We start from the raw sequence: 12,441 nt of genomic DNA, 5'->3' as shown, positions 1-12,441 counted from the left end.
GGATATAATGGGAACGGAGCATGGGAGGGGAGAGATCCCCTCCTACAAAGAGGTAATAACAGGAAAAGCTAGAAAGGAAAGACAGAACGAGGAAGAGCGGAAGAATGAGGGAGAAACTTCAGCTGCTGGAGCACAAAGGAGATCGGGCATACCAAGCAAATGTCTCCCAAGGGCGACGAACAAACCCAGGTTTGTAATCCCGCCTAATAGATTAGAAAATTATAGAAGTTACATGAGAGATTATGCTCTGATCTGTAAGTTCATAGGTTATTGGCCAAATGAGAAAAATCTCATGAGATGGATCCAACAGAAATGGCAACCAAAAGGACATGTAGAAGTCAAGCTGGGGGCGAAGGGGTTTTTCACTGTCATATTCTCAAATTTAGAAGATAAGAACAGAATCTTTGAGGAACAACCCTATTTCATGAACAATGCAGGACTGTTCATGAGAGACTGGGTAGAGTGTTACAATCCAGACAAAGAAAAACTACTAGCTGCCCCGGTTTGGATTAGGCTTTTTGGCCTACCTTCAGAATTCTGGGACCCAGAGATCCTCAAAGGAATTGGAAATTCAATTGGCTCCTTTGTGAAAGTGGCAGAATCAACCAAGAGAGGAAAATACACCACATATGCTAGAATATGTGCATACATGAATATTACTGAACCCCTTCCAGACTCCATTGAACTGGAGTATCATGATGAGTTATGGAATCAGACTCTAGACTATGAACACATTCCATTCCGCTGTAGAAGATGCCACGAGTATGGCCACCTACTCAGGGAATGCCCCATTACGCTAGCAGAAAAGGAAAGAGATGCAGAAAATGAAAGAAGATATGGAGCAAGGCAAACAGAGAAGGTCGAAGAGAATTTCCAAGAAGTTCAACGAAGGAGAAGAAGAGGGAATAATCAAGGACAGAGGAGGACACAGAAAGAAACCCAGAAAACAGAATCCCCAAACAAGTTCCAAGTACTACAGGAAGAGGGTCAGGAAACCGAAGCAAGTGAAGAAGAAGAGACAGAAGAAATGGAGGTAGCAGAGGAACACGCTGACAAAGAAACAGAGAAAACGAATACGGATCAGAGGGCAGAATCCGAAGAAGAAACACAGGAGGAGTTAGGTGAAATGGAGATAGATCCTCAAAAATCAAAAGAAGAAGAAGAAGAACATGTGATGGCAAAACTCTTACAAGAATGGAAAAGGTTAGACGAAAGATTCATACCAGAGGAACAAAAACAGAGGTACAAGGACGCTTTCCAAAGGTATAAAGAAAAAAAAGGAAAAACAGGAGATAAGGAAAACCAAAACTCGGAAAAACAGGAAACACAGAACATAGGAGTGAGCAGTTCTGGCAAGGCGGGGAAAAAAAGAGGAAGAAAAACATTGAATGAAGTGATACAAGATGTGGGAGAAATGCTTGTCAGCTCTGGAAGAGTGATACCTCTCTCTGAGGTATTCCAATCCCCCCCAAAACTGTTAAGATGATAATTACAACCTGGAACATAAGAGGCCTCAACAGCAGAGGCAAACAAAGATATCTGAATGAGAGAATGAAAAAAGAAAAGCCAAGTATAATGATTTTACAAGAGACAAAAATAAGTACCGAGAAAATGCAGGAAATTTTGAATAGAAATAAGAGTAGATATGAAATAATGGGACAAGATGCAACCGGGAGCGCAGGCGGTCTGGTCATTCTTTGGAATCCAGAGGAAGTTCAATTCAGTAATTGGATGAGCTTCCCCCGAATCCTAACAGGAAAAGCAAGCATTGTAGGGACGACGGAGGAGGTTTTTATAACAGGTGTATATGGACCGCATATCCAAAATGAGAAGGAAAACTTTTTGCAAAATTTAAAAGCTCTTCGATGCCTAATCCCAGGAAAACAATGGATCATAGGAGGGGATTTCAATCTTATCAAAGGCCCAGGGGAAAAAAGAGGAGGAGTCAGGAGAATGGATAAGGAAGTAGAGCAGTTTGGAGATATGATAAGAGAACAAAAGCTGATTGATATCCAAACCATTAATGGAATGCATACTTGGAATAACCGAAGGGGTGGAACTAATCAAATTGCCTCCCGCCTAGATAGATTCTTAATCTCAGAACAAATAATGATGAAGGATGTTTTCATCGAAGCAACTATCCTCCCGGTAGCAGGATCAGACCATTGGCCGATTAAACTAGAAATAGATCTGAAGCAAAGACCTGCAAATAAGCCTTTCAGATTCGAAGCATTTTGGCTAAGAAATGAAGGTCTGATGGAAAAATTAGAGGGTTGGTGGAAGGCGAGCGATCTAAGAGGAAAGAACAAGATGCATACTTTCCAGCTCAAACTGAAGGAAATGAAAAATAAGCTAAAGAAGTGGAATAAAGAAGAATTCGGTAATATCATGGAAGAAAAGAACAGGTTAGAACAAAAAATGGAAGAGCTACAGCAACTAGACATCCTAGAAGGCATACAAGAGGAGAGAACAAAAGAAGAAGGAATCATACTAAATCAGCTTGAAGAAAGAAGAAAACAAGAAGAGATTTTATGGAAGCAGAAATCAAGGGTGCAATGGCTCAGGGAGGGAGAGAGGAATACCAAGTTCTTCCATAGAGCGATGGTCCAACATAGACAAAGGAACATAATCTTCTCAATAAAAAATCAAGAGGGTCACAGAATTCTACAACATGAAGAAATAGAAAAAGAGCTGGTAAATCATTTCAAGAATATTCTGAGAGAACCACAAACAGATAGATCAGAGGCAATATCTAAGATAAGTCGAGAAATACCGAATATGGTAACAAGAGACCAAAACTTGGCCCTAATGAGAAAAATTACGATGGAAGAGGTGGAAGATATAGTCAGAAATATGAAAAGGAACAAAGCTCCTGGACCGGATGGGTACACAGTTGAATTTTTTCAAGCTGGGTGGCATTTTCTAGCTGAAGAAGTGTTAGAAGTTGTAGAGGAGGCCAGAATAAATCAAAGAATTTGGCCTGGAATAAACTCAACCCTGCTGACCCTTATTCCTAAAACAAATCAGGCTGATCAAGCTGAAGGCTTTCGACCCATAGCCCTATGTAACGTCATCTACAAAATAGTGGCTTCAGTTGTAGCTCAGAGATTGAAATCGATCCTTCCAAGCATTATTTCCCCAGAGCAAACCGGTTTTGTTGAAGGGAGGCAGATCTTGGACGGATTAGTTGTTGCTCAGGAAGTAATTCATACTTTGAAAACGAAAAAAGAGAGAGGCATGTTAATCAAACTAGACCTCTCAAAAGCTTATGACAGGCTTAGCTGGAAATATTTAGAAACGGTCCTTAAAGCTTTTGGATTCTGTGATCGGTGGGTGAATTGGGTCCTGAGTATGATCTCTACCCCGAACTTCTCTATTCTGTTGAATGGGGCTCCATCTTCAACTTTCAATGCAACTAGAGGACTCCGACAAGGGGACCCCCTCTCCCCCTTCCTCTTTATAATTGCAGCAGAAGGCTTAGGTAGATATTTTAAAAAGGAATTAAGAGAAAGGAAAATACAAGGCCTCAGATTATGGGGAAATCAAACAACAGTTACACATCAACAATTCGTTGATGACATTATGATATACTGCAGAGCAACTCTGAAAGAAGTGAAAAGGATAAGGAAAATTCTGGAGATATTTATGGAGGGAGCAGGGATGGAGGTTAATAATGAGAAATCCAGAACCTTTTTCTTCAATACTGTGGAGCCCATTAAAAATCATCTAACTAGGGTACTGGGTTACCGGAAAGGGGATCTCCCTACCAAATACTTAGGAACAATGTTAGACTCATCCTCCCGCAAATTAGGAAATTGGAGGAATATCCTGGAGAAGATCACAAAAAGGCTGGACAACTGGACTTTTCGTGCTCTGAATTTGGCTGCAAGGGTAGTGCTGTTAAAAGCTACTATCCAAGCAATCCCGATATATCCCTTATCTGTTATGGCTGCTCCTAAAGGAATATGTAATAAATTGGTGGAGATTTATAGAAAATTCCTGTGGGGGGGTCCGAAACAGCAAAAGAAGTGGGCCCTTTGCTCTTGGAGTAGTCTCACTTGTCCGAAGGAGAAAGGGGGTTTAGGCCTCAGAGACCCATGGACCTTAAATCAGGTGCTCGCTGCCAAACTAAGATGGAGATGGATTCAAGGGGGGCCAGACCTCTGGAAAGAAATTTGGACAACAAAATATCATATGCCTCTCACCCCGGAAGAAATCCTTAGAGAGAAAGAGATGCCCCGAGGATCTGATATATGGAATCTAACCATTCAAAATAGGGATTTAATTGATAAGCACATATTCTGGGAGATCAGAGGAGGTCAGATTGCGAAATTTTGGGATGAAGCCTGGCAGCAGAGGGAAAAGATGATAAATGAACAAGAAATGCAGGAAATGTACAGAGCAGGTATGGAGAGAAACCTCATTACAGTTAAAGATTACTGGAATGTAGAACAAATAGATGGGGAATGGCGAAACTGGAAACCTCTGGAGGAATGGAAAAGGAACGCTACAGAAGAACAGAAAACCATCTTTAGAAAGGAAATAGACTCCAGAAAAATAAAAAAGAGAGAAGGCAGAGACATTCTTCGATGGGGCAAAGAAACAAAAGGAATATTTACTATAAAGGAAGCCTACAAAGTCCAAACGCAGCCAGATCAGGGGGAGGAAGATCAAAAATGGAAAAAGATATGGAAAACAAAATGGTGGCCCAAGATAAAATTGTTTGTATGGTTGGTAGGCAGAAAGCGGATTTTAACCTGGGATAGAATTCAAAAACGAGGATTCTCAGGCCCTTCAAGGTGTTGTCTATGTAATTCGGGGGAAGAAGATCAGGAACATCTCCTCAATGGATGTCAGGTGGCCCAACTCCAATGGGAAAAAACGAGAAATTTATTCTCATCCTCTGAAAGGAACCAGCACGACATAGTTCAAACCCTTGTCGACTGGGGGGAAGGAAAGTTTCAAAGTAAAATAGTTGGAAGAGCATGGAGTATGACAGCAGGCTTCAATGTCTGGAATTTGTGGAAGGAGCGGAATAGCCGTATTTTTAAAGGGAAAGCATCTGACCCGGAGGACGTATGGAAGAGGACTTTAAATCAAGTCAGAGAATCAATCTTAGCGGACAATTGGGCAGAGGAGGATTGGAAAACCTCTGAGGCTGAGACTGAGATTTTAAAGAAGCTGAACCTAGATCAGGGGATGATTTATCAGCAAACAAAAAAACAAAACCAATCTATGGCAATTCAAAGCCATGCAGTATATCGAAAACCTCCTGAGGGATTTATGAAACTCAATTTCGATGGTGCTGCTAAAGGGAACCCAGGACCAGCGGGTTTTGGCGGAATCTTCAGGAATAGACAGGGGGGAACAGAGTGGATATATGCGGAATATGGAGGCACAATGACCAACAACGAGGCAGAATTCATGGCTGTTTATCAGGGGATAAAAATTGCCAGAAGAATCGGATATAGGAAGTTAGAAATTGAGGGGGATTCCACCCTAGTAGTGGATACAATAAGAAAACTAATCCAGGGGAAGAAATGGGAAAAGGTTGTCACAAGTTGGAGAAATGCAAGCCTAGTTCGAGATATAGAGGAACTGTTGAAAGAAGTCGACTATAAAATTACGTCGCATGTAAGAAGAGAGGGCAATAAACCCGCAGATTGCTTAGCGAACTGGGGTAGCAAAGAGCCCTTAGATCGTATTGACGACAGTTGGAACAATCAGGCTGAGCTGGCGAAATGGGATGGTCTCAAACAGCTTATTAGTAATGACAATAATGATGCAGTACAAGGTTAACTATATTCATGAGTGGAGCGGGAACAGGAGATTGAGGCATGAACCGGCGGCAATTAGGAGAGGACAGAAGGTCGGCGATCTAAATACTCTGACATCAGCAATTAATGATTTAACAGTAAGGCAGGGACGAGGCCCAAAACAAAAACCGATTCTCAAAATCAAAAATATCATACGGAGGAGACGTGACAAGAGAAGTGGGGCGAATTCACATCATCAGATCAAAGGCGCCGAGAAGGTTATTAGAGGGAGCAGAGGAAGGATGACAGGTAATAGAAAGGGTGGACGGGAAGAGCCAACTTGGCAAAGAACTAGGAACCAGAGACTAAGACGTGCAAGCATGGGTGAGAGCCGAGGCAATGCAGGACTAAATGAGAAGGAGCCAGCGGAGGATCGTAATTTGGAACAGGGAAGGGTCAAAATTGAAATTGAGAGTTCGGAGGAAATGGAATTCAGCCAGTGCGAGGAAACCAGAGGAAAATGTTTCGAAAAGGGGCAGAGCAGCCGAGACCCGAAGCAAGGCAGGGAGAAAGAAGGCCACAAGCGGCAGGGGAACAGGGGAAGAGGGAGGCCTCGCCAACCCACAGACAATGCGGAAGGTATCAGGATGCAGACAAGGCGGAAACGAAGGCACCGCACCCTCAATTCGGCTCTGAATGAAGCGGAACAAGCATATAACTTGGATTCCAACCCAAACATTCGGAATATTATTGAAGTCATGGAGGAAAAGGTTTTAGAGGAGCCCTCGGACCCGGAAATGGATGATTGGTCCTCGCAGTTACCAGACCCTGGGAACACGCGGGGGAGACTTACCCTGTACCGCCGTGCTCTTCACACCTACTGGGTGCTGAAGCACCTCCTGGCCAAGGCCATGGAACAAGTGGCGGCCGAGATGGTGGAGATGGCGCAGGAAACTGCAGCGGCTAAACAGGAGACAGCAAATGTTGAGGAACTGGTAAGGCAGCAGAATGTACACCTCATGGAGATCAAAGACATGCTGAAGGCGATGCGGAACGACAGCGTCAGCAACTATGGCAAAGACTATGCAGCAAACTGATCGGCCAGGTTACGGTGTTGCCCCTTTTTTGTTTGTCATTTTTGTTTATGAAGGAATTAGATATGAAAAGCCAAAGAGACAATAGTTCTTGGAGGGTATCAACTAGAACTGAGGAAAAGATAGATGGGTGGGACAATTTTGGGGAAAAAGGGTTTTTTATGGTACTGTTACTAGACAATGTCCAGACTAAAAATAGTATTGACTGTTGGATTACAGGAGCCAACAGATCTGGTTTCCCTACGGGGCAGGTTGAGGCTCCTGAGTTTTGTACTTTTATTACTTGCTTGTAGATAATAGAATTACCGCAGTTTACAAAAAAAAAAAAAATAGTTATGTTAAAATATATCAAATTTACTTATAAAAAAAAGGTAAAGAAAGAAATGGGTGAGGATTCCAATAATAGAATTATATATTTATTTTTTGTGGTGTTTGTATAGACCTCAAATTAGTTTCAATTTTCATGAAAATTACTAAAAACCTCAACCAAGTTTAAGTAGCTAAACTCATTGATAAAACAAATTTTCTCTTTTGCATGGGGAACATTGAAATATGCCTTTAAAGACATTTTATCTCATGCACTAGGAACATTGAAAGTGAATGGAACCATTAAAACTCTAACTCCATTATCTAAGTAGGATGACAAGTGGATGTCATTATTCAGACAAGGAACCTATGCAAGTAGCTAGATGGAATAAGAGGTTATTGGCCATGTACTAGCTTCATAGTAATATTATGGATGAAACAAGACATTTCTCGATGTGAGAAGGATCTAAAATGAATGAATAAGGATGGTTAGGCCTCATGGAAAGAGCTCAAGCATGGGAGGTAGGTTACTAATAGTGGAAAAAGTAGAGAAGTAACAAATTTGCAATTTTGAAACCTTTGAATCCACTTATATGTACCAATTAGAAGTTTGAACCCATTAGCTTAACCAAACAAATGCTAGTTGAAGTTGTACAAACCTAGATCACCCTACATGTGTATCCTTTCCTATATTTAGTTGTTGACCAGTCCATTCATTCCTTCCCATATGTAGTTATTGTCTACTGAATTCATGGTGACAACACAAAAGGTGGCTAGGATACTAGGAGTTCAAGAAGGAGAATCTCTCGTCCAAGATCAAATATGTAAGCTAGACAAAGACATTGCTAAAATATAGAGTTTCACTACGATGTTATTGAGGTTGAGCTTCATTGTGAACTAGCTAGCAACTCAACTTACCACAATGATGGAAATCATTATAAATAAGACATGTATAATTCAAAAGAAAAGTGGTATAATCAATAATTTCACATAATAATTGAAAAAAGTGAATGCTCAAAAGGATATAAGTGGCCCCATTCTATCTCCATCATCCTCAACCAATTTAGCATGGTCACACAAAAAATGTATATTTATGATTATGTACATTATATCTTCTTTTGGTTGTTCACATAGAAGCATAGAATCAATGACTGTGATTATGGAAAAAATATTATACATTTTGACTTTTATTATAGAGAATGCACTTAACTTGTAAATGAAAAAATAAACATGAAATTTAATTATTATATAAATACAAAGAAATAAATAAGGATGAAATATAATTATTATATAAATATCAATTAAATAAATAAAAAATATATATAAATATTAAAAGCTAGAATATAAATTAAATAAATAAAATGGATTAGTACACAAAATGAAGACATTGAAATATTTTTGTTATTCAAATATGAATTTTGAAAAATCTATTTTTTTTAATATGAAATATGGCAAGAACAAATAACCTTTTTTTTGGAAGGGAATGAGAATTTAAGACTACATATTTGATATATATATATATATAGAGAGAGAGAGAGAGAGAGATTATAAATGGGTGATTTTGGCCATGAGATCAAGCTTACAAATTCAAAAACAACTTCACAAACCAAAAAGAATAGTTTTTTGCGGAGAATAAGATATTGTAATATTTTTGTTATTTAAATATGAATTTTAACAATCTATAATTTTTTTTAATGAAAAATCAAGATTACATCAAACAACTATTTAAAAAATGCTACAATAAGTTAATTATACAATTCAACAACTATTTCATAAATAAATAATAGTACATGAGCTTTATACCATTCAACTATTTCATAAATATTACAATAGTGTAGCTATAGAGTTCCATAGACTTGAATCCATCCTACTGGAAATTGAATTGTTCACCAAACTAATAAAAGTATTATTCCTGGACAATAATACACTAATTTATACATCCAAAAATTATTTTAATATACATTAACGTGTTGTAATGTCTTGAAAAAGTTGTTGTTAATGTAAAAGTATCATATAGCCTGCCCTTTTACATGAAAGGAGTTCAATAGGTTTATGAACTGGCAGACTCTTCGAAACCCATTGGAAATCTCTCCACATACGAAAGAAGATTTATCTTAGGATTGATCACACCTACTCTGATGTAGTCCACTCTACTAATCTGTCTAGAGTAATCTACAAGTGATATCATTTCAAATATCCTTTCAATTTACCTGTTGAATCCCAAACCAAAAAAACGCAAATCACTTCCATGCTATCAACAAAATTCGAAGGGAGAATTACACCATCTCATCTCTACACAGTGGACATGAAATTTAACGTTTAAACCATAGAAATACGCAGCATTCATGGAAAATATTGTTGCAACGCAACTTTAGTATGGGTTCTCCACTGTCGTACGATTCATGACAAACTGCACATAACTCATCGCTCTGAATCTCCAAAACACTAATTATTTCAGAAGAGTTAACAACTGTGATGGAAGAAAATTTATGATGAGTGCTATGGTGTCTGATGTACTGCTCTCTCAACTGTTGTCCTCTAAAAGCCTCAAGACACACTACCCATCAGCAAAAATTACCACTCCATACAATATCTTGGCACCATATGTCTCCCTCTGGATGGCTCCAATTAGTTATAGATCGAATCAAAACAACATTAATGTCTCCAACTATTGCAGACCGGACATCATTTTGAGCAGCAATGGCATCAAGGGGGTGTCATTAGAATTTTCCAAGAACATGTTAAACCAGAGCATACAATGGATTTATACTCAGAGACTTAGATGGCAATAGCAGAGATACATATATGGAGAAACAACAAGATTACTTAGTAAAAAACAGTGGAATAGATAAAACAATCATTGGAGAACATAAATCACTTTTCATTACATAACAGGCTTGGGCCTTGGCTTGCTTTCCTTGGCCAGAGAAATTACAAATTTATAGAGCTAGAAGAAGGATCTAGAATCTTGTATGTGATTAAGATGGAGATCTGGAATGATATAGAAATCACTAGCGGTATAGGAGGATCTAGAATCCTGCATGTGATTCTAGAAACTACTGGCAGTGTAGAAGGATCTAGAATCTTGCATGAATTTGACTTCACAGTTAACATTCTCCCACTTGAAGCCAAATAAGAGTGATCAAGTCACACCGAGTCCTACCATGCCTCTACATAACTCCTGTTTATTTCATGGTAGAATCTTAGTGAGCATATCAACAGGATTCCTATTTGTATGGATCTTTTCCAAGGATAACTATTCTTCCTCCAACACATGCCGGATCCAATGGTACCTTAAGTCAATGTGCTTGGTTTTTGAATGAAATGCTAGGTTTTTCGCCAAGTGAATGGCACTCTGACTATCATAATATAACACATACTTGTCCTACTTTATTCCTATCTCTCCCAGGAATCGTTGCATCCACAACATCTCTTTACAAGCTTCTATTGCAGCTATGTACTCTACTTCTATTGTAGAGAGGGCTACTATTCTTTGTAGCCTTGACACCCAATATACTGTTGCACCTACAAATGTATACAAATAACCTGTAGTGAACTTTCTGGTATCCATATCTCCAGCCATATCCGCATATGTAAATCCTTCAATCATAGTCTTATCATGACCAAAACATAAACAATAATGACTAGTACCCTTGAGATACCTTAAAATCCATTTTACTGCTTTCCAATGTTGTTTTCCTGGATTGGTAAGGAACTTTCTCACTACGCCCATTGAATATGCAAAAACTGGTCGTGTGCATATCATGGCATACATTAAGTTGCAAACTATTGAAGCATAAGGAATCTTGCTCATCTCTTCTTTCTCCTTGTCATCACTAGGACATAATTCAGTACTAAGCTTGAAGTGGACTGCAAGTGGTGTACCAACTAGCTTGGCATCCTTCATATTAAACCTGTCAAGCACCTTCTTGATATATTTTTCTTATGACAGCCACAACCTTTTTCTTTTCCTGTCATGCATAATCCGCATGCCCAATATCTATTGTGCTAGTCCCAAATCCTTCATTGCAAACTTGCTACCCAAATATTTCTTCAACCTATTGATCTTATTCTTATCATGCCCAACAATCAACATGTCATCCACATATAACAATAATATGATATACTTTCCTTGATCATACCTCTTGATATAGACACAATGGTCAGCTTCGAACATCTAAAAACCATGTTCCAACATGAATGAATCAAATTTATTGTACCATTGTTGAGGTGCCTGTTTCAACCCATAGAGACTCTTCTTCAGTCTACAAACAAGGCCTTATTTGCCTTTTTCTATGAATCCTTCTTGCTGCTCCATATAAATTTCTTCCTCCTATTCACCATGAAGGAAAGTAGTTTTTACATCTAATTATTCACATTCTAGGTCTAAAGCAGCAACTAGACGAAGAATGACTCTAATGGATGACATTTTAACAACAAGTGAGAACATTTCAGTGAATCCAATACCTTCTTTTTGGGAAAAATCTTTCACCACCAGTCTTGCTTTATACCTCTCCTTCATTTTGTCACCTTCATGCTTAATCCTGTACACCCATTTGTTTTGTAGAGACCTTCTACCTTTTGGGAGGTTTACCAACTCCCAGGTTTTATTTTCCTGCAAAGAGTTCATTTCTTCTTCGATTCTTTATTGTGCTCAACTTTACAAGCATCTTGAAAACAATTAGGTTCACCTTCATTGGTCAAAAAAATATAGTTTGAAGGAGGATACCTTTGTGAAGGCTTATGAGGCCTAGAAAATCTGCGAACCAACTATGGTGGTGCAATATTAGGTTGAATCTCCTATAAAGGTTCCTGCAAGATTCCTTCTTCTTGTTGTTCATTATTTTCCACTTCTTGTTCTTCATGCTCCTGAATTTGTTGTTCATTTTCTTGTATTGGTGGTATGCTTTCCTGCTGCTCTTCAAATTTGTCAATAACCTTCTTAACCTCCAACTCACGTACAGTCCTCTTGAACATTTTTGACTCATTAAATATAACATCCCTGCTTCTAATAATTTTATGTTTGACTAGATCCCATAGACGATAACCAAGATATTCATCCGCATATCCCAAAAAAATGCATTTAATAGATTTATCATCTAGCTTACTCCTATTTTGTTTGGGAATATGTACGAATGCTTCACATCCAAAGATTTTCAGGTGAGAATAATTAGAATTCTTACCAGTCCAAACTTCTTCAGGGATACTGCCACCTAAGGCTATATTTGGAGATCTATTTATGAGGTAGCAAGCGATATTGACTGCTTCAGCCCAAAAAATCTTCT

General features: G+C 38.7%; 1 protein-coding gene across 1 annotated transcript; it reads left to right on the top strand.

Annotated features, from left to right (window-relative positions):
* Positions 1-1,653: 1,653 nt before the first annotated feature.
* Positions 1,654-6,853, top strand: LOC149173209 (uncharacterized). Its single transcript, XM_089426613.1, has 3 exons — positions 1,654-2,405; positions 2,721-5,634; positions 5,789-6,853. The coding sequence occupies exons 1-3, from the start codon at positions 1,654-1,656 to the stop codon at positions 6,851-6,853; spliced, it is 4,731 nt and encodes a 1,576-aa protein (XP_089282739.1).
* Positions 6,854-12,441: the final 5,588 nt, after the last annotated feature.

Source organism: Pinus tabuliformis, chromosome 4_2, assembly GCF_031772625.1.
Source record: "Pinus tabuliformis cultivar Carrire ecotype Pingquan chromosome 4_2, CPIR1, whole genome shotgun sequence".
NCBI classification, from domain to species: domain Eukaryota; kingdom Viridiplantae; phylum Streptophyta; class Pinopsida; order Pinales; family Pinaceae; genus Pinus; species Pinus tabuliformis.
Note: the sequence above shows the minus strand (reverse complement) of the source record. Positions and strands in the feature narration are given on the sequence as shown.

Excerpts from the sequence above, each read along its gene's own strand:
- LOC149173209 (XM_089426613.1), top strand. The coding sequence starts at position 1,654 with ATGGGACAAGATGCAACCGGGAGCGCAGGCGGTCTGGTCATTCTTTGG. Across the intron at positions 2,406-2,720 it reads ATCATGGAAGAAAAGAACAG|AGAACCACAAACAGATAGAT; the intron begins GTTAGAACAAAA and ends GAATATTCTGAG. Across the intron at positions 5,635-5,788 it reads ACTATAAAATTACGTCGCAT|TACAAGGTTAACTATATTCA; the intron begins GTAAGAAGAGAG and ends ATAATGATGCAG.